Genomic DNA, 27,024 nt, shown 5'->3' with positions numbered 1-27,024 from the left:
ATTATTGTATTGTATTAACTTATATTATATAAAAATAAATGTATATATAGACCTTCATGTCATGTGAGTGATTGAAACCTATTTATTAATAATACAGTAATTTCTGCAGGGGTAAAACTTTTTAATGGTGAAAAAATGACTGCATGCATATTTAACCCTATGTTGCTCCAGGGGCACCGTGCAGAATCACATTTAATCCAAGTTGATGTGGCTGTGATCAGACACCTGTCCTACCCATGCCTGCCAGGCTTGCAAAGAAAGAAAGAACTGCACGACCATTGCATTGAGCATGTGATAGATGATAGACAGGACAAATAAGCCCAAGTTAATTAAATAAGTATAAATTACTGTGTTTGTGACATTTACAAATTGTTTGTGGTCTTTCTTTTAAAGTGTAGAGGCAATGATATGATTTTAATGCAGGTTTGTGGAATTTTGGTATTAAATGTTTTTAGGTATCTAATCTAGATGCAGAAAAACATGTTCTCACACATCATAAACCCCCTCTAGCTTTGAGACCCTCCACAGTGTGAATCAGTATGTGCTGGCCATATTAACATCAGATTGTCTGACTGTGGAGCATCTGTGCTCTTTTCACTCAGTCATCAATCTAATCCTTCTCCTTCATCTCCTTACTTTCATAATTTTCATCATTATTATCTGCCACAGAGCTACTCATTATTAACAGCAATTTAATGGGTGTTTAAAATGTCATAACACAGACTGAACAATCTGTGTTTCTGTCTGTCCACCTCCCTCTCTCTCTCTGCAGTTCTTTTATCCTTCTAATTGTTCAATTTGCTCATGATATTAAACCTGTGCTGCATCTAAGTGGCAGATTAGTGGAGTTTAAACGCAACATGAAATCAAAACTGACCCCATTTACTTTCTTGATACATGTTCCTGGTCTTACAGTGAATAATTCATCCATATTTTACCCTTCAAATATAGTCCACTTTCATGATCCAATTAATTTCTCATGTATAAAATCAGGCCTTTTTGTATTGAGTATCCAATTTTACTGGAAAATATTAAGTGAACATTTCTTATTGACTTTAACACAATGACATGTAATATTACTTATTTATAGTATTGTGCTGTTTAATATGAGATACTTGTAATAGATCGTACAAAATTAGACACCTTCTCTATATTGCCTCGTTTTCATATGTTAAATATTTATGAATTATTTATGAAATATTTCATGTGATGTGTTTTGGTGTGACTGGAAATGACTTGCGTTAAATCCTCTGTTATTGTAATAGCCTTGTTTTAAATTTCCAGCTGCGTACTCATCCAGCTGATGTTAAATCTAACAATGTAATTAAGGGGTTGGTTGAGAGGATGTGTAGGTGTTGTAATATGTTGAACATTCAGATATTACCAACCATAATGATTTGCCAAAAGAAAAGAAAAAGGTGACACTTCAACACAATCTACTAACACTAAGTAAATGTGCAACTACATGTCAACTAGCAGTCATTGGAGTATTAGTAGACTGTCTGCTTAATATCTTCTAACACATTTACTTATTTGAAAACATACAACATACTGACTATGAGAAATTTTGGAAGTAAATGACTTATTTTAATAACCCTAAACCAACCCTAACAGTCTACTCTAAAAAATAGTAGACATGTAGTTCCAAATGAATGATAATAAATTAACATGTAGCTGATACTTAGTTACAAAGTTACTAGTAGAATGTCTAAAGTGCACTATCAAAATAAAGTGTAACCAAGAACAATATAGACTTTAAAATAACTCTTAAATCTAAAAAGACTTCGTTGTACATTAGTTTTTGAACTGTCATCTAATATTATATTTCAAACCTTTTGTCCATGCGTTGAGTTAAATAATATTGTTTTAGTTTCTACAGTAATTGTAGATTTTCACTTCCTGTCATTAGTCATTCTTTTGTTTACGCCCCAACTAGGACAGACTGGGCCAGTGCAAAGCAACTCCTGGGTGATGGAAACTTCCTGAAAAAGCTAATGGACTATGACAAGGACAATATCAAACCACAGATTCTTCAGAAGCTGCAGAAATACATTACTAATCCAGACTTTGTGCCTGAGAAAGTGGAAAAAGTTTCCAAGGCCTGCAAGTCCATGTGTATGTGGGTAAGAGCCATGGACCTGTACTCAAGAGTTCTGAAAGAGGTTGGGCCAAAACGTGAAAAACTGGCTGGTGCTCAGGTGAGACTGGTTATTTGATATTTAGATTATGTGGGAGTTTAGACATTGCATTATGTGTGTATAACTGAGTTTTGTTTGCTGTTATTATTAGTTTGTTTTCTTTTTATCAGGCTGAGTTGGATGCAACTATGTCCACCTTGAAAGAAAAGCAGAAAAAACTACAAGAAGTGGAGAACCAAATCAAAGCTTTACAGGAGCAATTTGAGTCAAGTGTGGCTGAGAAAGAGATGCTGGGTGAGAGAAAGAGAGAGAGAGATGAAGAGACAGATAGCTTCCATGACTGCATAATTATGGAATTTATTGAAATGAATCACTAAGTGTGCTAAATGATAATAATGGATAAACAAAAAGCAAGAAATTGTATTGGGGCCAAATAAAGGGATTTAAAAAAAGGATAATGAAATTGAGCAAGGGATTGAAGAATGGTTATTCTTGGATTACTGTGCAAAGTGAAGTGAATTAGATTTACATTTATAACAAATAAGAGTGCTGCAGGGAATTATGTATTTTTGCAGGCTAAATCTACTCACTAGTTTGCTTTTTCTGCCTGATTGTATGTATAATCACACTCTTGTGGTATGTCTAACTTTTTTACATTCATGGAAAATGTTTAAGAGTTGTCAGAAGTTTAGTGGTGGTGATGTCATGCAATCATGGTGTAGTTTGTTTATAGCCTTCATTCAGCTTTTTATTTATGCCAACTGTATATAGACTTCAAAATTAATTTATGATTATTTGTCAAGACATCATGATGAACACAGCATAACGAATGCTGAAAGCATGTTCATCGCAAAGCAATATTTTTACAGTAATCCGGTAATCCAATGTAAAAATCCAGGTTTTTTTGAGGGAACTGATGCGATTCTAACTTGGATTGGATTGGCCTACAAAAATACACGATGGCTGCAGTGTTCTATATATGGTGTGGGTTCAGTATTTGTGGGATTTTGTTTGACAACAGATTGACATGACATTGAACTGTATTTAAGGTGCCACACAATATGACTATGTTAATCTGTGTGTATGCATAACTGTGTTTGTGTGGTTTATAGATAAAACCAGGGTTCTGACTGAAGTACGCCTGGGTCGGTCGGGGAAGTTAACATCTGCTCTGGGAGATGAGCAGGTGCGATGGCAGGAAAGCATTACTTTTTTTGAACAGGAGATCCACAACGTCATTGGAAATGTGTTCATCGCTGCTGCATGTGTGGCTTATTACGGAGCATTCACATCCCATTACAGACAACTGGTAGTGTATTAGATCCCAAGCTTTTCTCACTACACAGCATGCCTTAATTATAAAATGCCACTGAGTATATCACATTACCTGGCAAGACTTTAAAGTCAAGCCTGTCTTATCCTATTAATCATGACCTATGTCAAATGCCCACCTTACTGAACTATGACACATCAAAACAGAGTTCCCCTTTAGCTTACAGAATACTATGCGTGTGTGATTAATGAGCATTTTTTGTGTCGTGTAGCTCATAGATCACTGGATCACCCGCTGTCAGAAGTTGGGAATTCCAATCAGTGACAGCTTCAGTCTTATCAGCATTCTAGGAGATCCCTACGAGATCCGACAGTGGAATGCTGAAGGGTTGCCACGGGATAATGTCTCCACAGAAAATGGAATCCTTGTGATGCGGGGACGCCGCTGGCCACTCATGATTGACCCTCAAGATCAGGTGACCTCTAACATTTCCAAACCCAGTAATGCTGTGTCCCAGTGCCTCAGCAAGGCAAGTCACGAGAACAGTTTTTAATTTAGTAATGAAACTTAGTCCTTTAAATAGCACTAAACAGTAAAGTTTCCAGCCCACAGTGTCTCACATAACCATTAAAACTAATTAATCTTTTCATGAAAGGGTTAAGACGGATCAGTTCATTCACAAGCAGCTTATTTTCTGGTTGAAAGGAAGCTAATGGGTTCTTATTCTGGCAGGGAAAGCAGCTACCACACGCTGTTTCAAGATGATCATTATAGTTTACTACATACGTACTTGATGGTGGCATCAGTATTTATGGTAACCTAACCACAGACTTTTCCGACTGTTGCAACCAAGCCCTGCATGGATAGGCTCAGGAGGAACTTCCCTCAAGCACTCTGACTTCCTAATGTAGACACTGTTAAGAGATGAAAATGCCCACATGACACCAGAGACTAAAGTACATTCCATTAATATACAACAATCATGTATCTCTCATGCACATTTGACCCCTACCACGTTTTATAGATGTGCTTGAGTTTAGTATATACACAATATATACATGCTGTATACTGTGTATATACTGTATTTGTCTTTTCATTCCATGTTTTGGACATTTGGTGGGGATGAGAGGATTACATTTAACCTGGAGTAGATTGGATAAATTAATTATTTTACTGTTGATACAGTTGAACTACTGTTTCAAATTCTGTTTTTGAAAGAATAATCTTGTGTTCAACAAGGCTGCTTTTATTTACAGTATTTTATATATAGAATTTTATATATAAAAGATTTATTTCTGTGATGGCAAAGCTGACTCCATCCTATGAACATGCTGATTGTGCTCAAGTAACATTTGCACATTTATAAAGTTGTGATGCATATTTTTGTGGAAATTGTAGTACTATCACTTTTGAAATTAAAATCAATCTTACTAATTGCGAACTCTGGAACAGTAATGTATTTTTAAATGACAAACAGAAGGTCCATGGAGCTAAATTTAGATTTGACTTGTTTAAAGATGCTTTCTTGTCACTTCAGTAGATCTATTTTCTGTGGATTCCTGATTTGCATTTCATATATCCTGTGTCATCAGGACATAAATGACTATGTCAGGTGAAGGGCATCTTTAACAGTAGAGTGTTGTTCAGTTGGTTAGAGATGGTGTCAGAATGGTGCGGAGAACAGCCTTGGCAACCCAGATAGGAAAACAACCAGCCTCCCTGCATTAACATACAGATATCTTTCTCCCATTCCAACCTCTCCATTTTCATTACTGTCCTCCGGTTTCAGCACATTTGCCTGTCGTTCTCCTTTTTTCCTGTGCTCTTTCTTGTCATTTGTGTTTTACTCTATCCATCTGGCTGTCTCTCCTGGGAGACTTCTGTCTTCTGGAGAGACTGAAAGAGACATTCAAACATCAGACTGTCACACATTTACATACACACAAATACCATGACACAAACACTCTACACTCAACTCATCTCCACTCTGTATAGTGGCATTGATGCCATAATGCTTAGTTTCTACATGTGAGTCACTCACACACATACACACACAGACACTTCTGTATAGTACAATACTTAATTTCAGCAGAATCAATAATTTCTTTTTTTTTTCTGATAAAGGTGTTTCTCTTCATTTGTCTTTTTCTCCATGTCTCTGTCACACATTAAAATTAAAATCTTTATATTTGTAGAAATAATTAATTCTTAGCAAGTATATTGCATGAATAACATTAATAAAACATTTTTGTTGAAGTGGTCTCCCACTCCATAACTTTAGTTATTTTGTTGTCTTTTATGAGCTAAATAACATTAAGTGACTATTCACAAGATATTTCATTTACAGTATAATAAATGATTAGAAAAAACATTTCACATCTTCAAGTCCATTCATTATTTGTAGCAGGCCAGCCAGTCAGTAATCACAATACTATGACAGAATTTGAAAGCTGAGACTTTGTTTTATATTAAAAATATCAAAAGCACAAAACTTATTACTATTCATGGGGGGTGGTGCACTACAAATAGGCTAATGAATGTATTGAATAATAATACATATTATTTCCAAGCATATAGTCCTCGCGAGTATATGAAACATAGAATGATTTCTGCTAATAAGTTAGTTGCGAGGCCATTGGAATTTCTCATGGGGCTCCCAATAATGTTAACTTAATATTTTAATTGCTATAAATTGATAATGCAGATTTGATTCTCAAAACTAATTGAATGTATTCTCAAAATGTTTTGACTTTATTTTTGTATTACTGCAACATTATTCTTGTAATATTTATGTTATTCTTATAATCTCGTAATTGTATTTTTAATTTGCATGACATTTAAATGCCATTCAAATGTACATATGCGTGTGACACAAAAACTAAAAAAAATAAAAAGATTAATATGTTATTCATAACCTCACACTCTAACATATATTCAAAAAGTAAGGAAAGTAAGCTTTTATTATTTTTATTTATGTTTACACCACATTGGCTTTTTTCCTTCATGCAATGCATTTTACATTTTATATCTAGGCAAATCGTTGGATACGGTCTAAAGAGACAAAGAATGGTCTTAAGGTGATCAAGCTAACCGATGCAGGTTTCCTACGTACGCTTGAGAACGCCATCCGGCTGGGCATGCCTGTACTTCTGGAGGAGGTAAAGTTTGACCCTTCTTTTTAGTCAGATGTAAATACAAAAGTTTTTCTGAAATTATTGGAATTAGAATTTAAATATTTAAAATGACAGATTACAGTTGTTAGGAACTGATATTTAATATCTGATTGGCTTTGAATGGTTTAATTCAGTCTTAAACAAGTGATTCTATTAGTTCTGACTCTTGCCAGATGTGATTTTCTGATGAATCTAGTTTCCGTCGTGTTTGTTTTCACTGCTGACAACTGAGGCTTATAGTTTTCCCCTAGCGTCTATTTTTAGATCGGTTTTAAGAACAAGGATCAGACATCTGTACCATACCAAGAGATCTAAATGCTGAATTTTTATCCTATCTCCAAAATAAACAAATATTATGCATTTTACTCATTTAGTAATTGTGTGTATGTACAGCTAAAAGAAACTCTGGACCCTGCTCTGGAGCCCATTCTTCTGAAGCAGACGTTTGTGTCGGGTGGAAGAACATTGATCCGGCTGGGAGATTCTGACATTGACTATGATAAAAACTTCCGTTTCTACATGACCACCAAAATGGCCAATCCCCACTACCTCCCAGAGGTCAGTAAATGACACAGAATACACGATAAAGATACAATTTATATTTTCAAGAAATCAGACAAAAATCCCCATCAAATTATATTAACTTCTTTTTATCTTTGCTAAAACTTAAATCACAGACACCAGTGCTAAAATTCGATACGATAAAGTCATTATCATGAAACTGGGACAGTTGGAGCACCAAGATAAAATGAAAAATCTGTCCTGGCCTTGTCAGATCACCTGACACGAATATTATCAAGCAACTGTGGGCAATTTTTAAAGTAGAGTGAGAAACACATTCCAATCTCCAGTATCTCTGAAGCAAGTTACAGATGTTCTGAAAAAGGAAAAAAAGTTTACGTATGAATCTATTCTGAGAAGGTTGGAGGCTGTATTAAAAGCTAACTCTGGTAGAAAGAAGCATCATCTATTTCCTAGGTGTTCACATTACTTTGTCCAACCCCTGTATGTGACTGATAATTCATTCTTCCCTGCAAATGTCTGACCCCCGCAGTCTTTTTGTTACATGTAATTACTGTCAGTGTTTCATTAGCAGCTCATTGTTAATTCATCCTCTCAGGCTATTGTGCAAATGGCAGGGGAGGGTTTTAGAAAGCATTCTGGGGTCAAGGTTGACACCTGTTTAAGGTCAACTAGATTTGGCACTGTAGCAAAGTGGACACGGTTGGCACCAGACCTGTACATATCTGTTGTGGCACCACCTTGTGCACCAATCCCTCCCTGGCTCCATGCCATATCAACTCTCGTTGCAAAATTCTGGGGTGGATGCGGATCAGCGCCCACCTGCCAAGAGACAATGCCCTAGCAATCATAACAGACAAGGCCACGGGCAATAGCGCTTGCAGCAGGCAGAGAGCACACCGCCAGATAGGGTTGCCTGTCAAGTGGGGATGTGCTGTTGTAAGCTTCAGTATTAGAGACAGGACAGACCTGTCATTTCAGCTTATTTAAAGAGAGATGAGCTGTCCTGACAGACCAGTCTGGACTAAAGAAACATTCTCACAGACAGACAGCAAATACAAAGCACATAGGGCCAATCAAAGCACACAGTGTGCCTCTAGAGGATTTCTAGAGAGGATAGGTAGCATTTAACAGATAATACCAATCATTATTTATATGCCCCTAAAGAATACAAGTCAGTTTATTTTTTTACTCAAATTTTTACAATTGTCTAAATGATAACAGAACAAGTTATTTAAGTAGCTTGCTTAATTTAAGGTTGGTACTGTGCAAGTTTAAGCTACACATCCATAACTATTTTGTGACTTTTTTTTTTGTCAGGTGTGCATCAAAGTGACCATCATCAACTTCACTGTTACCAAGTCTGGATTGGAAGATCAAATCCTCAGGTAATCGCGTTCTTTGAATATTCAGATTCATGAAAACACATGAAACGCATGATATTAAGTTTTAAACGTTTTAAAATTTGCTATAGAAGAAAATCTTATCATTTACTTAATTTGATCTTTTCAGTCAAAAATTAATTTAAATCTCTCACAATATTATATTGTCACCAAATCTTAACAATTCAGTTATTTTATCAACTCTGTGCGTTTGTTTTAATGATCGCAGGTTTTGTATTTCTTTTTGAAAATTATTTGTCATAGACTTCATTGATCTGAGCTTGCATCGTATTTATGATGATTATTTGTTTAAATGGTATAGCTCTTACCAATTACCACTGTGTAAATTTTTTTATCAATTTGTTTTGATTGTTTAATTTTGTCTGTACTCAGTGATGTAGTTCGTCTGGAGCGTCCTGACTTGGAAGAACAGAGAAACCAGCTGATAGTTCGCATCAATACTGACCGGAACCAGTTAAAGGCAATTGAGGACCGAATTCTCAAACTGCTCTTTACCTCCGAGGGCAACATCCTCGACAACCAGGAGCTTGTGCAAACATTACAAGAGTCAAAGGTCAGTGGTTTGGGGTCTTTTAGAGAAGTTTAAAGAGAGGGCATAGTCATTGACCTAATAACTTATATCACCTAATGATCAATTGAATGACTCCTCGCTTTAACTTAAACTGTATATTAAATCCTCTATCATACACTTCAAATAATACTTCTTGGAAAAGAATATAACAAAACTGAAGGACTTGCATCATTTGTTTACAGAAACGACTTTGTTTGATCATTTGTGTAATTCAATGACATTTATTTATTTAAAGCGTCCAGACACTTTTTGTTGCCACTATTTATCTAATAATTGTCATTAAACCGTTTTCTACTATGCTAATGACGGCGGCATACAAAAAGCAGAGGTTTACCTCACAAACAATACAAACTTCACAGTCACCTAAAAGATTATGTGAACATTTGGGAATGAGGGCTGACACATTTTAATCTTTTTCTTTTGAGGATTTGGAAATGGAAAAACAAATGTCATGTTTCCTCTAGTGTCACCATCACAAGTAACTCAACACGAGCATTATACCATATTTTTGAATAATTTCTGTAAATTTCCATTTAAAACTATAGAAAAACATTCTCATCTACATTTATAGTACACTACATTTGTGTCATGTTCATGTGTAGTGTTTTAGCAATTGTACTGCTTCATTGATCTGCATAATTTCTTTAGTGAATCAGTGCAAAACTAGCGTAGATGCCACTTAATAATAAATGGCACTTTCACTTGGCACAATTCATTTTTAGGAAATTCCCCTGACATAGTATGTTTGTGCCAAATTTGAGCAAGCAGAAGGATCAGAGGCACAGATTGTCAACCTTCCGCCGCCCACAGAGAGTAATGAAAGCCTGAATGGGAGGTACGGATAGATTGATAGATGAACGAAAGGGCCGGCAATGAATGAAGTATCCATCTTAAAGACAAAAACAGCTCTGTCTCTGTCTGACACCTCTGCTACAGTTCCATGTATCTCTGCGACACTGATACTGCTGTCAGCAGGGATGGCTTTATAGCTCCTTTTGCATTTTAAGATGCTTTATAAACACATCAAGCTGTCGAGTCATTACATTTGTCTCTGTTTGGAGTATAACACTTACATTTGACATGAAGCAAATCTGCTGACAATTTATCCTCTTTTCTCTTGCACAGGTGACATCTCAGGCCATTAAATCTCGGCTGGTGGAGGCGGAGACGACAGAGGAGATGATCAACGCAGCCAGAGAAAAGTATCGCCCTGTTGCCACACGTGGCTCCATCATGTACTTTGTCATTGCCAGCCTGTCTGAGATTGACCCCATGTACCAGTTTTCCCTAAAGTACTTTAAACAGGTAATTTCAATCTTGAGCAGACATTCTAGAATATTACTTTAAGACTCAATGTAAGAAAAATATCGATTAAGTAATTTAAGAAAAAAAATGCTTTATTTATACAATACTAATAAAAGTTAGGATTTTTAAAATACTTTCACAAGTGTCTAATGCTCACAGAGGCTGCAAAAATACAACAAAAATGGTAATATTATAAAATATTTACAGACCCCAGACTTTTGATCAGAAATGTGTACGTTACAGTATGTATGTATAGTTGTATGATTCAAAGTGATATTTTATCAATTCACGTATTCCATCAAAATTTCCCTAAAATTTGTTTGCAGTTGTTCAACAACACTATTGAGTCATCAGAGAAGCACAGAGATCTGAGCATGAGACTGCAGATCCTGTTGAATCAGACTTTGCTGAGTGCCTACAAGAATGTGTCCCGTGGCCTTTTTGAACAGCACAAGGCCATCTACAGCTTCATGCTGTGCGTGGAGATCATGATGCAGAGGGGAGAGATCTCTCAGCAGGAGTGGCAGTACTTTCTGCGAGGAGCTGGAGGCATGGAGAAGGTCAGGGATGTTGAAAAGGCATATGTGATAACAGAGAAAGAAAGAACACCTGTGTGTGTGTGTGTGTGTGTGTGTGTGTGTGTGTGTGTGTGTGTGTGTGTATGTGTTTGTGTGTAGGTACTTATGTATGCAAGTTTTATTCTAATTTCGTAGAAGGCAATTATCCTTCTACAAGTCATGAATGGCATTTAATTGTGATAATTGTTAGATTGTAGAACTGTTTTCTAATTTTTCCCTTTCCTCAGGGGCCTGCAGTCTCTGCCCCCATTAAAAAGGCATCTCTCGAATGCCCCACACTGTTATATTGTTTTAGTGTGCATTGAAGCATTGTGTTTTTGTCTGTATTCCAGTAAACTGAGTGTAGTTCTGTTCTGAAAGCATCTCTGTTGCTATTGCTCACGGGTAACCCTAAATATTAAACTTGATTCCAGTACTATTTAGGGACATGGATTAGGCTTAAATCTTTCCATTTAGAACACCTAGGTAACCTCAAGGAAACATGCTACATCATGTAACACGTTCAACCACATATCGATGTCCTGCCAACCACGTACACCTTATATTAACATTGATTTAAAAAAAATGTGATTTAAATATATTAATGAGAGGTTCCATTAAGTAAAAAAAATAATAATTCATGACATTTTATAAACATTGACACATATTTTTTGTTCCTTTATTTATTAACCTCTCATTATAGAATGTTAATATGATTTAGGAAGGAAAGGATGGAAATTTTTAGAGAGAGAGAAATAAGAGAAGAAGAGATTCCAAGTGTAATAATTCAATATGCCCTCCATCACTTCTTGTAACTAAATTTCTTCTGATGGTTATATATTTCAGCCTACTCCAATGTTTGTCATCATTTTTGTACTCAAATCAGTTATGACTTGTTGCTTGATCAAAGTCCCTAATCTCAATTCATGCTGTTTGATGGCTTCTGACATGTATCGATATGATAAAATATTGCTTATACAGCCTTACTCACAAACACACGCACACATTTTTGACGATAACACTCATTTTTGACGATAACACTCCTGTTTCCCACTGCAGGAATTGCCAGAGAAGCCAGAAGTGCGGTGGTTGTCTGATTTTACTTGGGAGACTTGCTGTAATCTAGAAGACCGACTACCATGCTTTAATGGCATTAAAAAGGAGATTATATCCACACCTATATCTGTCAAACTAGGTATATTCTTCATGTTGTATTAAAACATTGCTGGCTCATACATAGTGTCTTGAAAAGCATCAATCACAAAATGGAAATTGTACAGCAATTCTTATCTTGATGCTATTTTTTCTTGTCTCTTTTTCTCAGGGCAGCTAGAGGTAACAGTAAACCCTGAACAGTGGGACGGGCATGTTACTGACATTCCTTCTTTCTCAGAAAACATACCCTCTGAGAAACAGCCACAGGTGAGAGGTCACTGGAACCAGCGACTTGGGGCCTTCCAGAAACTCATCCTCATCAAGAGTTTTATGGAGGAGAAGGTAAAGAAATAAAAAAAGAAAAAAGGCTTACTATATAAAGGGCCATTCACACAGAATGTGTTTTTCATTCCAATGAATGAAAAATGCATGAACACAGCGTATTTAAGATACTGTGTCAAGTTAAAAGAATTTACTACAAGTTTTAAGAACTTTCACACAAAGTACTATTCATCAATGTCAATGTTTTTTGTAATGTTTTTATCATTCCTAAGCACTGCGTTTTGACACACATGTTTTGTGTAACTTTTTTCTAAGACTTTTTGAGCAGCACAGATTCTGCAAGTTTGTAATTTGTTTTAGTTAATATCTCACAAATGTGACTATAAATATCACAATTGTCTAAATCTCAAACTGGACCACGAGATCCATTTTCCTGCAGATTTTTGCTTTAACCCTAATCAAACACACCTGAGCATGCTAATCAATGTCTTCAGGATCATCAGAAAATCACAGTTAGGTGAGTTTTATCAGGGTTGGAGCTAAACTGTGCAGTGCATTGGACCTCCAGGGTAGGATTTGAGGAACCCTGGTCTAAATCCTCTTAAATTATTATTATTTTTTTTATAATTTGAAAAGTACTACTGATGCTAAAGGTAATTGCAACTTTCTACATGAGTACTCTCTCACTTTATTTCTCATAATTTATATCATAATTTATATTTTGTTTATATTTCACAAATTTGAGGTTATATCTCACAGCTCTGACTTTTCAGCTGAATTACTATTTTAAAAATAAAAACAAAATGAGTGAGTAAAGGAATTAATGAATACAGTAAAAAAATCTTACTGACACCAGACTTTTGAATGGTACTGTAATGTTTTTAAGCTGTTCAGAAGACTCTCTATAGCTGTTTTATTGTTTCTGTGTTGTGCTTAATAGCATACCAGCATATATATGCTTTCATATTAAGAAGCTGGGATTTGTTCGTGCGTGTGTTACTGTTTTCCTGTGCGTGTCAAGTTTCTTGTATGCCTGCTTGAGTTATGTACTGTATCATTATCAGCTGGCATAGTATCATTGAAATGTATTTCAAGTCACTCACTCTTTGTGTTTTCAGGTCGTGTTTGCAGTGACTGAGTTTGTTATCATTGGTTTGGGACAACAATTTGTGGAGAATCCCCCAGTGGATCTCGCAACCCTGTATGCAGACATGTCTCCTTCCATTCCCCTGGTCTTCATTCTAAGCACGGGCTCAGACCCAATGGGAGCATTCCAGCGGTTTGCCAATGAGAAAGGATACCAAGATAGGTACTTGTACATGCAATGCGACACTGTTCACTCACTCACTTCCCAAGTGTATGTACTTACATGTGTCACCAGTAAAGTGACACGCTTAAGTACATACATGCGTGACATAAATACAAGTCTTGTACATTGAGTTCTGCTGAGTATATTCATTCATATTGAATGTGTGATACATGTTTCATATAGCTTACAACAAAATCTAACAAAAAAAAAAAAACTTCAGCATGTGATATTTATGAAGAAAGTTTTTCCACTGTCTTGGTTTTCCTGTAAGAAAGGCTAATACTTGCTCAGAACTGGGGTACCACAGGGATCAGTGCCTGGACGTCTGTTATTCTTTTGTCTACACTTCACAATAATTCTACTTCAGATCCCATGCTTCTTTTAGCATTGCTGTGCTCATTACTTTTAGCAGTACACATACAGTAATTTCATTTGACGTATCATATGTGATCACCTCAGGTGTAATTGTGACAAGTTCTTCTTTTATTCAGCCATGACACCCCTCACCCAGAGATCACATAGTCAGTGACTCCTGGTGTGTATCATGATCTGCTGTCACCCTGGGATGCTATTAGGTCCAAATTAGCAGTTGCTTTATTTGACCAGTATTTTAATAATTTTCACGTCCAGGTTATCTGGAATTCTATTCTTGTTTGCCAACCAGCATCTGCTATATGTCTTCCATATTCCTAGAGTGGCTCCAAAATCATTTTGCTCAAATGGTTTTTAACCCTCTGTAATTTTTTCTTGTCACGCCTCTGCTCAGCTAGTTTTCTGGCTGCCAGAATATGATAGAATTAAATTCAAGACACTGTTTCTAGCTCACACTGCTGCCAATTTCCTGTTTTCCCATTACTTTCAGTCTTGCAATAAATCGTAAAACCAGAGCCTGGATGGTACTATCGGTCGCTTCTGCTTGCCAACTATGAGAACAGTTGATTCATTAGTCATTCCAACAAAGCCACAAGAAACACATTTTCAAAAGGTTCACCTACTGTCAAGGACTGTTTTGGACAGCCAAAAATTTTTCTTTTAAATACAAAGACACTCTTAGAAAAGAAAAGCTGTTTATTTCATTTGTGTGTGAGTATGTGTTAATATGTAATTTAGGCATGGGTGTATCTGAAATAATTGTAGCAACAATGATAGATCTGACAAACTTTTGCAAATCCAGTACCTACAGTATAAACCTTCGCAATTATTTAGCATTTCTTATATTGCAGGGTGAAATCAATCTCGCTGGGTCAGGGTCAGGGGCCTATTGCAGAGAGGATGATTATGGAAGCTCTGAAGACTGGCAACTGGATCTTCCTGCAAAATTGTCACCTTGCTGTGTCGTGGATGCTGGCAATGGAGGAGCTCATCAAAACCTTCACTGAACCTGGTGAGTTTGTATGTGTGTGTAAATGAGGTCTTGTTTTGTAGTCTTGTTCTTTAAATTAGGGATCTTCAGCAGCGACCCCTACAACTTCAAGAGAGTCATTCATTGTTTAATATCAAGATCGAAAATACAGTAAATCGTTAATATTTCGTATAAAACAGTATTTATACTAGTATTGTGCCCAAATTGTGCCAAGAAAATATCCCTCACAACATTACACCACCACCATCAGCCTGAACCGTTGATAAAAGGCCAGATGGATCCATGCTTTCATGTTGATGCCAAATTCTGACCCTACCATCCAAATGTTGCAGCAGAAATCGAGCCTCATTAGACCAGGCAACGTTTTTCCAATCTTCTATTGTCCAATTTTGGTGGGCCTGTGCGAATTGGAGCCTCAGTTTCCTGTTCTTAGCTGACAGGAGCAGCACCCGGTGTGGTCTTCTGCTGCTGTAGCCCATCTGCCTTTAGGTTTGACGTGTTGTGCATTCAGAGATGCTCTTCTGCATACCTTGGTTGTAACGAGTGGTTATTTAAGTTACTGTTGCCTTTCTATCAGCTCAAACCAGTCTGGCCATTCTCCTCTGACCTCTAGCATCAACAAGGCATTTGTGCCCACAGAACTGCCGCTCACTGGATATTTTCTCTTTTTCTGACCATTCTCTATAAACCCTAGAGATGGTTGTGCGTGAAAATCCCAGTAGATCAGCAGTTTCTGAAATACTCATGTGCATGTTCCTGTGATGGCAAAGCTGAATTTTTGCTCCAGTCTTCAGTTACATACAGAGAAATAATTCTAATATGCTGAATAAAACCTCTTCTTTTTACTATAAAAATGGTGACACAACTTTAATGTGCTATTGTTATACATGTTAGATTACTATAATAATAACAATAAATTATGCAAAAAAATCGAATAACAAAAAATTAGGTAACCTTCAGACAAACCCTAAACCTAAGCATATATTATGTACATGTAATTATTTTTTTTACTTAGTACTTAAATGTATGATACACTGTAACAAGAACACCTTAAAATAAAGTGTAACCTACGGGAAAAATATTTAACCGCAATACATCTTTTCAGTATTTTTTGATGTAAATAAAGCTCTAGGGAACAGCATTAATTTGAAATAGAGAACACTTTTTAAGTTTAATTTAATGCATCTTTAGAATTATTGATTTTTTTTTTATTATCTTACCAACCCCACTTTTAAACAGTAGTGTACCATATTTATTTGATTGTCTCTCCTCCATTAAAATATTAAGTAAATGTACAAATTAAGAAGAGCTGAAAAAAAGCTTGAAAACCTTGCTTAAAGAATTAAATAATCCAACAAAATGTCTTATTATAGTTACAGATTTCTCCAGAACCTTGTCCATGAAGCTGATAGTGCTGGATCATTATGATCTGCCAAATAAACATGTCAAATGAACGCCTAGATTCACAATAAACTGTTTTTGTATGTTTATATTTGTGTATGTGTGCTGGTTTGTATGGTTCAGTGCAAAAATTATTGTTCTGTTTTTAGACAGACTTACCTGTTTTGCACCTGCTTCTACAGAGTGTGTGTTACTGAGTCTGTGTTGCACATGTAAATGCTTTTTTGCTGTCCTGTTTTCTGTTGTCCTGTTCTTGAATGACCTTTGCAGACACTGTTATCCATGAGGACTTCAGACTGTTTCTTAGCTCCATGCCTACCAATGTGTTTCCTGTCACTGTATTGCAAAACTCTGTGAAGGTAAAGCAAAGACACACACTTGCTCATACATACTTAAAAGCTTTAGAAACTGGTAGTCATAAAGTTCTATGTGTGCTCACAAACAAGTTATGATTTTTCAGGAAAGCATTCACATGCATTTCTAATCAAATTTTTTATCTTACGGGAAGGAAAACATACATCAATATTGAGTGAAGCTTCAAGCGTCAATGGCATCCATATGCTGATGACATTCGCATATTTTTACCTTTACACGTCATTCATCCTTCTAGCGCTGGGATATGTCTCCATGTATATCAAATTAAAATTTTAGTCACACTAACACAGTCACACACTCCTGCAAAAAGAAGATAACACTTCACAAGGAGGAGCGCTTTCATATTTTATTCACTCTCAACCTAATACATTAACACCCCTGTGCTCACGTCCCTATCAATTAAACCCTAGCTTTACCAAATCACTGGAACCAATAGTAGTTTATAAGACCTTAAACAATGTTTCATTATAATGAAGTACAGTGACATGGATGTCTTTAAGCAGCCAGACTTTTAGAGTTTGTAACTTAGTTTTTGAATTTTACCAGATCTATTTTGTCTTTGGCTCTAATTTTTTTTTTTTTTGTTAATATGCTTGTGTTGCCAAGGAACTAATGAGCCTTTGTTAATGTGATGGTAGGTTACTAACGAGCCCCCAAAGGGTCTCCGTGCCAATGTGAGACGCGCCTTCACTGAGATCAGCAGTACTTTCTTTGAGGAACACATCCTTGGCAGGAAATGGAGGAAGATCATATTTGGAGTGTGTTTCTTCCACGCCATCATTCAGGTCAGGGCTCATGGGTTGAAAATTCAGTCTGTAGCTGGTGATGGGGGGGGTTCTATTCTTTGGAACTTTCTATTCTATTGTTTGGAGTATGAGAAGCCTTTGTTTTTCTTGACATAAAACATGAGCAGGACTGGTGTGGCACGCTAATGCAGTTTATATGATTAACAATGGGATGGAAACTTTGCTCTTGTGCAACTTATAGGGTATGGTAAATTTATTGTGGGTTAACTTTATATTTGTTTGTTAAATAGTTTTATGTGTTTATGATTTCATGTAAGAACAACTTCAATCCCTTAAGACAAGAAAACCCTCAATTGTAAGGTTAAGTGAAACATGGGTTTCAAGAAAAAAAGTGTTTACCTAAGAAAAGTTAAGGCTGTCACTTAAGGGTTTCCCTTAACTACTTAAGTGTTGCATTAGTTCCCTTAGTTGGGGGGGTTTAAGGGATTTCTACCAAGGGGGAGGCACCAAACCCCTACTTAAGGACTTTCATGCAACCGGGCCCTGATTCTTATTGTTATCCATGTAGTTATCAGTGATCAGTGTATTGTCAATGTAGCAAACCAAAAATGGTTATACTGCTTAATATTGTTGTGTAAACTCTGATGGCAAGTTTTTTTGTTTGTTTTTTTCCACCAGGATTCCCTTATGTTTATAACAGAAATCATTCGAAATTTTAAGTTTACATTACATAACATTAATCTAGTTTGAACAATTGGCCAATTATTTGCAGAATATCAGAGGGCCTTACTAAATCTCATCCTCTAAATCCTACTTTTATTTGCTTGTATGTGTTTTTCTTGTACGTGTGTATGATTTTATGTATGTATAGGAGAGAAAGAAATTTGGTCCTCTGGGCTGGAACATCCGTTATGAGTTCAATGACAGTGACAGAGAGTGTGCTCTTCTCAACCTAAACCTCTACTGCCAGACGGGACATATACCCTGGGGTGCTCTTATATACATCACAGGTATGTGTGTGCGTTTATTGCAGTATGTATTTATTTATAGCATCAATTGATCCGCACTTTCACACGTTTCTTTCAGCTATTTCTCTGTGAGTTTGCTTAAGAAATCCATTAATAATCAAGTATAAATAAAGAATAATGTAAGAAATAAAATATAAATATTAATGTGTTGTAAATGAAATTCCTCAGAAAAACGTAGTGTCTCTTCAAGTAAAAGTCTTTTTAGGAATGCATTGGTTTAAGTAGGCATCATTTTACAGACGATCAGCTGGTGAAAATAAATGTTATTAAATATCATATTAAATATGGTGCAGCTGGTGGCATGTGGGGACTATAAAAGAATGTTCCAGTAATGGTATTATGAGAGGCTTTGGGAAAGACTCATTAAGAAAGCTTCACACAGTGTCAAACTGTCTCATTAATTCTTGGCAAGGTGTCAGTCAGTCATGCACTGAAATGGAATGTGTTTATGTGTGTGTGTTTTATTATCTCTCTAGGTGAGATTACGTATGGAGGAAGGGTGACAGATGCCTGGGATCAGCGATGTTTGCGCACCATACTCAAGAGTTTCTTCTCCCCAGCCACGTTAGAGGACAGCTATACCTACTCTAAATCAGGTTTATTTTGTTAAATAATAAAAATTCAAATTAGGTTCACAAAAAAATAAATTTCTGCACACTTCTGGGTGAAATTTTACCCTAAAATACACCAGTTCACTCTCATACTTATGATAAATAATATGGACATATTTAGCTACATGCGTCAGATACCAGATCTGGTATTCAGACTTGCAAGTCATGTAAATTAAAAATGGAGTGTGTATTTTTCCCATGCTGAAATACATTCTGCTGTCCCAGTTTTTATGTGCAGTGACAACTATAATCACAAGTACTTGTATGTTGACTTCATTGGCCACCTTTGCTAAAATGTTCTTTTTTATGCATTTAGATAAATGTTACTGGCTGGGTAGCTTTTTACATTTGGATTAATTTAACCTCTGGAGTCCTTTGAATACTGTTAATGGAAAGTCATTAGGAGTGAAGGGGCATGTGGGGTGTATGTATGTATTTCACACTTCACCTCCAAGAAACCAAGACATTCTTTCTTTTTGTGCAGGGATTTATTTTGCTCCGAATTCAGACAGCTTGACTGAATATAAACAATATATTGAGGATCTGCCACTGATCGATGATCCAGAGGTCTTTGGGATGCATGAAAATGCTAACTTGGCCTTCCAGGTAATTCTCTTTTAACTATACACAGAATAACACACTAAGCAAACTAGAAATATGAGTATTTCTTCGTCCAGTAATTTTAGAACTTATTCTGTACAATTTTGTGCTGTAACCTTATATGTATTTGGTTAAAGTAGGTTTTTATCCAGTTCTCAAAACACAAAACTAGTACTAATACCAAGAATTTGACCCAGGAACTATTACTTATGTAAGCAGTTGTTTAGTAGACTTTTTTCAATCCAAATCCATTTACGGTAGCATATACTCCACACCACCACCCAAGTCAAAGAAAGTTCCACTGAGGACCAGCTACAGAAATCATAATACCCACCATTATCATCACATCAAAATTCAACTACTTTAATCTTTTTCCAATAACCAAAACTGTTCTACCTAATGCACCTAAAATGTTATTAAATAATATAAATCCACAAAATCTGAGCAAATTTGTAATGCAGCCTCATAAACCACACTATGTAAAACTGGTCCCCCAACTTGGCCCCTGACAGAATGCAATTTGTAATAATTGACACATTTTGCATCATTGGGTATGATAGGCATAGGTAATAATAAATAATATAATAATTAAGCTATTGTCTCATCTTTCAACTTTGCAGCTGAATTTAGATTAAACCCATGACTTTTGAATCAATGATTCCTGTCTTGTTTAATAATGAAACTTACTCTACCCTAAAACTCAAACTTCTTTTAGTCAGTGTACAGCATATAAAGCACTATATAAATAAAGGTGACTTAAGCCATCTTTAAATAAAGAGCACCTGACATACAATATAACACAAATGTGGGTCTTTTTTCCATCACTGAAAACAGAGGCAGGAGACAATGACATTAATCAGCACCATTCTGGAAGTCCAGCCCCGCTCCTCTGCAGCAGGTGGAGGAAAGAGCAATGATGAGGTGGTTCATGAGCTGGCTGACTCTATCTTAGCAAGAATCCCTGGTTAGTCTCATAACCCTGTAACTCGTTGCACACAAGTCTGTTGTCACTTCATTGGTTTATGAGTTTTTAGACTTGCCTATGTGTGTATGTGTGTCTGAGCAGAGAAATTAGATATGGATGCAGCAGTGGAGAGTCTGTTCTTGCAAGACTCAAATGGTAGAGTCAACTCTCTAACCACTGTGCTCGGACAGGAAGTAGACCGTTTTAACTTCCTGCTGCGTGTACTTAAGGTATTTTTTTAAAACCACAAATGATGAATTGATTACAGCAGCCAATCGAACAAGAATGAATAAATTATTGTTTACAATAATATGCCCGCTTCTTGATCTTGATTTGTATTTGTGTGCTTGCATTTCTATACAGACTTCGCTATGTACTCTGCAGAAGGCAATAGCGGGTTTAGTGGTGATGTCAGAAGAAATGGAGAAGATCTATAACAGTTTCCTGAATAACCAGGTTCCTGATCACTGGTCTAATGCTGCTTACCCCTCTCTCAAACCCCTCGGCAGCTGGGTTAGAGACCTCACTCTGCGCACCGCATTTATAGAGGTATATCTGTGAAGTCAAAATGATGACACTTGTGGAAGCTCGCTAATTCGTCTCACGTGATTCATAATGAACCGAAAATACAGTATTTTACACGTCACATAAAACATTCCACTGTCAGTCAGACTAAATAAAAATCGCATATTAAAGCAATTCCTCTTTTAAACCCAGGTTCAAGTCAGTGTTGTTTTTGTTTTTTTCAGTTTCAATTTGGTCACAAAAAGATGTCTAACACAGAGGTCTTGTCGCTGTTACTCCTAAAGCAAGGCATTAAAATGATTCTGACTCTGCTTTAACACTCACAAGCTTATGCTCACACGCACACACTCAGGCACACACACTTTTTTTCTCTGCAGTCAGGAGGTTCACCCTCATTGTACATGGGCAATTTCCTCTGGGTAGGGGATTCCGGTAAAGGCCAGTGATATATGAGCTGTGTGCTGTTGGTATTATAGTTCACAAATGGAGCTTGAGGGACCCTCAGCCATTCCAAAAGGCACACTCTGGCACTCAGTCAAAAAAGCTATGTAAACAACTACAATTTCTTTACTGTATATACTAGCTTCACTGTCTGGCACGCACATATGGTCATAGTTCTCTTGCACGGGTTGATGGGCACACCCAAACTGTTATCTCTGACCTGATGTGCTGTTCCGTGTGGATGGTCTGAGTGCCTGTTATATAACATGCAGGCACGCACAATAAGTTCATGTTAATATGGATGAATTGCAGAAGTATGCTGTTTTTGAAATCAGAACAAGGCTCAGAATATGCAACAAGACTAGCTTAAATTTCAGCAGTGAAGTGAGAAGTTTCCTCTACATCAGCATGAATAGACTGAGGTCCACTGCATAATACAAGCCCACCACCGTGTATGGAAACGAAAAGTCTTCTACCATGATATGGTGAAAATCAGGTTTAGGGAAAGTGGCGAAGGAGGAAGCACCAGCACAATCCTCATTGGCATTCTTGTCTTGTTTCTTGTGAAGCAGCACGTTTAAATTTTTGGAGGGTGAATTAGATTTGAGAGCTAAGCCAGAAGGCAAGATTTTCACTGAATAAATACAATTTCAGTTGTTTCTCGCACAAAACTTTTTGGGGGATATGAGGTGAACTTTTTCTATACAAAGATTGTAGTAATATTAGCATTTATTATTCATCTGTTTGGAAATATCCTGATATTCTCTCCAGCAGTATGATTATGGGTGGGTAGTTGTGTCCTTTAACTATAACCTTCAACCCTCTAGTTACTGATTCCTTCAAATGATCTGAATTAGAAATGATCCAAGTCTGTTGGCTTTACCTTGAGCTAACTTCTTTCTCCCTTATGTGATAAAAGTTTGTTTTGCTTTTTTATTGTTATTGACCTTCGTTCTTCTTTTCATTTTCAATTGAGAAGCAGTGCCTATTGGTTGTATTTGTGTTTGAGCAGAGTTGGATCACAGCGGGTCAGCCCAAGTCTTTTTGGATTTCTGGATTCTTTTTTCCGCAAGGATTTCTCACAGGTAAGTAACATGTTTTTCTTATTTGTTCTGGCAATTGATATAAAATCCTAACAAAGTTTTACCCTGCTAATATAAGTGAAATCCAAATGTATAGAGTATTTTTTTTCAATAAGGAATTGGTTCATGTGTCTCATAGGTGCACTGCAGAATCATGCACGCAAATACAACCTGCCCATTGATGAGCTGAATTTCCGTTTCAACATGGTACCAGTGTACAGAGACCAGACCCTTGTCACCGAAGCTCTGAAAGCCCTTGAGCAAGGGGCAGAACTTGACATGGACAGACAGGTCAGCCCAGAAACATGCAGGGATTTTTTAACATATATTTTGTGATATAACATATAACAGCAGAAATTCAGAGGTATTTTCTTTTCGTTTTCTATTTTAATATATTTTTATGTAATGTATTCTTGCTGAATTTTAAATGGCCATGACTTCATGCCATTGATCCTTCAGAAATAATTTTAATATGCTAACAATTTAATTTGTTACCCAGGTAACAGTTGTGAAAACAGTATACAGTTGAAACCATGAAGCGTTTCTATTTGAAATCCAAAACGTTTGCAGCATTATTAATATATTTGCCTTTTGATAAATGTATTGCATCCTTGCTGAACAAAAGTATTCAATCCTTAAAAAAACCTTACTGATGTGAACCTTTTCAACAGTAATGTGCCATCAGCAGTAAATATCAGTAAATATCATCTTTAGGAATTATTATCTAGTTATTTCAGATTGAGATTTCTTAAAAGATGCCTTAAAGGATGCTTTTTGAACTTAGGAGAAAGATTTGTGCTATCATTGTTGTATGTTTTGTCTCAGTTAATAGTTTAATTTCAGAAGATCAAGGAAAATATTAGTAATGTTACAGTTCTTTTAAAATGTTACAGTCAATACTTTGTGATCTGCCTGACAGCTTCCCACCATGGAGGATGGTGTGCTGGTTCATGGGATGTTCATGGATGCTTGTCGCTGGGACGACACAAACATGGTTATTGAGGACGCTCTGTCAAGAGTGATGAACCCCATGCTGCCTGTGGTGCATTTCGAACCTCAGCAAAACTATGTTCCTGAGCCCACGCTATACCACGCACCTCTGTACAAGACCTCCATTCGTGCAGGAACTCTGTCAACTACAGGTTATTTTTTGACTTATTCACAACTTAATCTTGTATCAAGACTAAATGGTTATCCAATTCCCACCAAAGAGTAAAAAAGCTAATTGTAGCTTTAAACATATCGCTTGTAACTTTATTTCATATTTTAAAATTCTGCTCAAAATTATCCCATAGTTACCTCATACCTAAATTCAGGTTTTTATCAGAAAATACAGTCCGTAAAGCTGTTTTTAAACCACTAGTATCAGACCTTAGCTTTGAAATTGTGTTTTATGTGTTGTCATGTTTTAATCAGTTATCAGTGTCTTATATTTAATTGTATATTTTGTTCTATCTGTTAGGACACTCCACAAATTTTGTGGTAACTGTGATGTTGCCATCCAACCAGCCCAGTGACTACTGGATCTCAAAAGCATCTGCACTACTCTGTCAACTCAATGAATAAGCAACGCTGTATGCCTTACTACACTTACTTCTTGAAAATTTAGATCCTTTCTCAACAGAGCTTTTAGTGTTTTTGAGCATAAGTAACATTAAAGCCTTAAAAAAAACATTAAAAATTAATTGTAAATCAAAATGAACTGTAATGTTGCACTGTTTATGTGCTAAGCACAGAGCCACCAGTGTTTTGACTTGGTAAATATATGTGCCCCATGCTCAACATACAGAAATTGAAAATTAAAATGCTCAAAAATGCTTCATTAAAATACATGGACTCACCTAGAACTCTTTAAAATGTTTTATTTTTTTAAACCTATATTTTCTAACAAAATGACATATATCCACAGTGTTTACATAGTATTTTTACATAATACGACAGAGCACAGGGTCAGAATGAAGTCACAAAATAATCTGATTACTTGGACTAACCAGACACAAGAAAGATTTCAGTTGACTAATAACTGTAATATTTATATAAAAAATATCAAAATGATGAAAAGTGACAGTTAAATAAAATATTAATTCTACCATACATGAATATTATTGTTGCTTTGGTAAGGAAATGTTTGCTAAAAATTGTATGTCAGTTTAGTGATAGCTAAATTCTAAAATAATAGTATTAAATGATACCAAAAATATTACTAAAGCCAAGGAACGAAATGAAACAGTGTGACTTCCAAAGGGATTATGGGATTGATTATGTTTGAATTTCAGCACATTAAGTTCACAGACACATTTTTAGCTGTTGTGACTAACAGTTTTAGCACACTGAGAACACATCTCTACATAAACCAACCCTCAAGTGCTCAGTCCAGATACATTATATAAAGACGTAAAATATCACCCAAACTGCTTGTCCAAGGGTCTGTATGTTTTGTTTGAAAAGTCACATTTCAAAAATACACAACTTTTTCAAGTTTTTTTTTTTTTTGTTTGTTTTTTTGTAACAATAGTTCACGTTGATCTCAGAAAGATGAGAAGAGGGAGGAATCAACTTTGGTGGTAGACACTTCTCACACTCAAATCACGTGGTGTTTTTTATATTTATATATCTTTAAAAACAAAAGAAAACCAATGAAAATGTGATGCTATAAGGATTATGTGAAGTCTTTCGAGACAGCCTCAATGAAGTTTGGTGCCGACATAAGAATGGTAAAGGTGCAGATAATGGAGAAAAGTGAAAATGCCACCAGACACAGCCGATCCACCACTGCTGCCGCAAATTTCCACTCGCTGCAGATGGCCTCGGCCTCATCCTGGTCACGGAACCGCTGAGCGATGTACATCACCTCCGCAAGGATGCGATGGATCTCCTGTTCTCCTACAAACATCCTGACTGCCTCTCGCTGTTCTTCGTTTGGTGACCCGCTGACACGTCCACCGCTGCAAGACACACCGGAGTCGCTGCTTGGTGGGCAGCAAGCACTGTCAATGGAGTGGTAGCCAAAGTACAAGTTCATGTGACCGTTGGTGGTGGAGTTGGTCGAAGATGGCTGACCGGGCATGACTCCCATCTGAATGCTGCTGGCGCTGGCGTGATGCACTGGAGAGTGATCGTATTTGTAGCTGGATTTGCGTTCCTCACCTGGCTTCTTCATGCGCAAGAACCAGGCACACCAGTTGAGCAGGATCACGCGCACCTAAGAAGAGCAGGAAGAGTCTGCTGAAAGTTGGGTGAATGAGACATTCCTTTCTTTATTTTGATGATATGCTGTGTGAAGTTGGTGTATTTCATTTGATTATGGAGAAAGTGTCCACTGAAGGTTTGTGTGTTTGAAGATTCAGACCTGCTTCAAGCGGCAGGTGCGTCCCACTGGACATGAACCAAATAAGAAAAACCAGACATCTGTAGCTAAGAGCTTTTTTCTTCTTGTAAGAGTAGCAGAGGAGACATTAAACTTTAATACAAATAGACCTCATTACCTCTCCAGTGGGAGACCATGATGCCAACTGCATTCTACAACTCGTCTACGTTGCTTATATTCAGGATTTGGGAGGTTTTCTCAGATTTTTACCAGCAGTGATTATTTTCTTCAGTTGTATTTCTATGAATGCAGCACTAGTTGTTTGAACAGAAAGCAGTATTTTAATTTAAGATTAGTTAAAGACAATTCCTGATAATTTGTACTGTTCACACTTCATTTTACGGTCTAATTCTCTATAATAACAAACTGTTAAAGGCTTATTTCACCCCGAAGTAAAATGTTTTTCCAACCCACTTAGACCTTTGTTAATCTTCGGAGCACAAATTAAGATATTGTTCAGGAAATCGGAGAGCCATCTGACCCTTCATAGACAAACACAACTGAAATGATCCAGGTCCAGAAACTTAATAAATACATTGTTAAAACAGGATGTGACATCAATGGCTCAACTTTAGTTTTGTGGAATTACGAGAATCCTTTATGCGCAAAGAAAACAATGATAACATTATTTACTTAATCATTCATAAACAACGCCTATTATGTGCGCACTTTCTCCCCAACGTAAACATGGCTGATTACTTAATTTGGTAAAGCATGTATATGCTTTGCGATACTCTCCAAAACGGCAAAAGATGCAAGTCAGGGCAAAACAATGGTTAAATAAATGATGTTAAAAAAAAGATTCAGATATCTACCTAATTTCATATATATAT

General features: G+C 36.5%; 2 protein-coding genes across 2 annotated transcripts in view; one reads left to right on the top strand and one right to left on the bottom strand.

Annotated features, from left to right (window-relative positions):
• The window catches only part of LOC122347930 (dynein axonemal heavy chain 6-like), a 64,640-nt gene extending 40,086 nt beyond the window's left edge, over positions 1–24,554 (top strand). The window contains exons 54-79 of the mRNA XM_043243179.1: positions 1,937–2,198; positions 2,309–2,432; positions 3,251–3,447; positions 3,683–3,886; positions 6,444–6,569; positions 6,978–7,142; positions 8,427–8,494; positions 8,882–9,062; positions 10,206–10,385; positions 10,712–10,945; positions 12,002–12,137; positions 12,267–12,439; positions 13,498–13,688; positions 14,912–15,072; positions 16,723–16,811; positions 17,466–17,612; positions 18,445–18,583; positions 19,078–19,197; positions 19,697–19,818; positions 20,647–20,776; positions 20,879–21,006; positions 21,140–21,325; positions 22,755–22,827; positions 22,964–23,115; positions 23,744–23,966; positions 24,287–24,554. Coding sequence (XP_043099114.1) covers positions 1,937–2,198; positions 2,309–2,432; positions 3,251–3,447; positions 3,683–3,886; positions 6,444–6,569; positions 6,978–7,142; positions 8,427–8,494; positions 8,882–9,062; positions 10,206–10,385; positions 10,712–10,945; positions 12,002–12,137; positions 12,267–12,439; positions 13,498–13,688; positions 14,912–15,072; positions 16,723–16,811; positions 17,466–17,612; positions 18,445–18,583; positions 19,078–19,197; positions 19,697–19,818; positions 20,647–20,776; positions 20,879–21,006; positions 21,140–21,325; positions 22,755–22,827; positions 22,964–23,115; positions 23,744–23,966; positions 24,287–24,390 — 4,015 coding nt within the window. The 3' untranslated portion in view covers positions 24,391–24,554. The remainder of the gene's footprint in view (positions 1–1,936; positions 2,199–2,308; positions 2,433–3,250; positions 3,448–3,682; positions 3,887–6,443; positions 6,570–6,977; positions 7,143–8,426; positions 8,495–8,881; positions 9,063–10,205; positions 10,386–10,711; positions 10,946–12,001; positions 12,138–12,266; positions 12,440–13,497; positions 13,689–14,911; positions 15,073–16,722; positions 16,812–17,465; positions 17,613–18,444; positions 18,584–19,077; positions 19,198–19,696; positions 19,819–20,646; positions 20,777–20,878; positions 21,007–21,139; positions 21,326–22,754; positions 22,828–22,963; positions 23,116–23,743; positions 23,967–24,286) is intronic.
• A 115-nt stretch (positions 24,555–24,669) lies between these two features.
• The window catches only part of LOC122347952 (neuronal acetylcholine receptor subunit alpha-7-like), an 11,539-nt gene continuing 9,184 nt past the window's right edge, over positions 24,670–27,024 (bottom strand). Inside the window, exon 10 of the mRNA XM_043243188.1 lies at positions 24,670–26,026. Within this exon, the coding sequence (XP_043099123.1) occupies positions 25,484–26,026 (543 nt within the window). The 3' untranslated portion in view covers positions 24,670–25,483. The remainder of the gene's footprint in view (positions 26,027–27,024) is intronic.

Source organism: Puntigrus tetrazona, chromosome 1, assembly GCF_018831695.1.
Source record: "Puntigrus tetrazona isolate hp1 chromosome 1, ASM1883169v1, whole genome shotgun sequence".
NCBI lineage: Eukaryota > Metazoa > Chordata > Actinopteri > Cypriniformes > Cyprinidae > Puntigrus > Puntigrus tetrazona.
The sequence above is the reverse complement of the archived record's forward strand: the minus strand, read 5'-3'. Positions and strand labels throughout refer to the sequence as shown.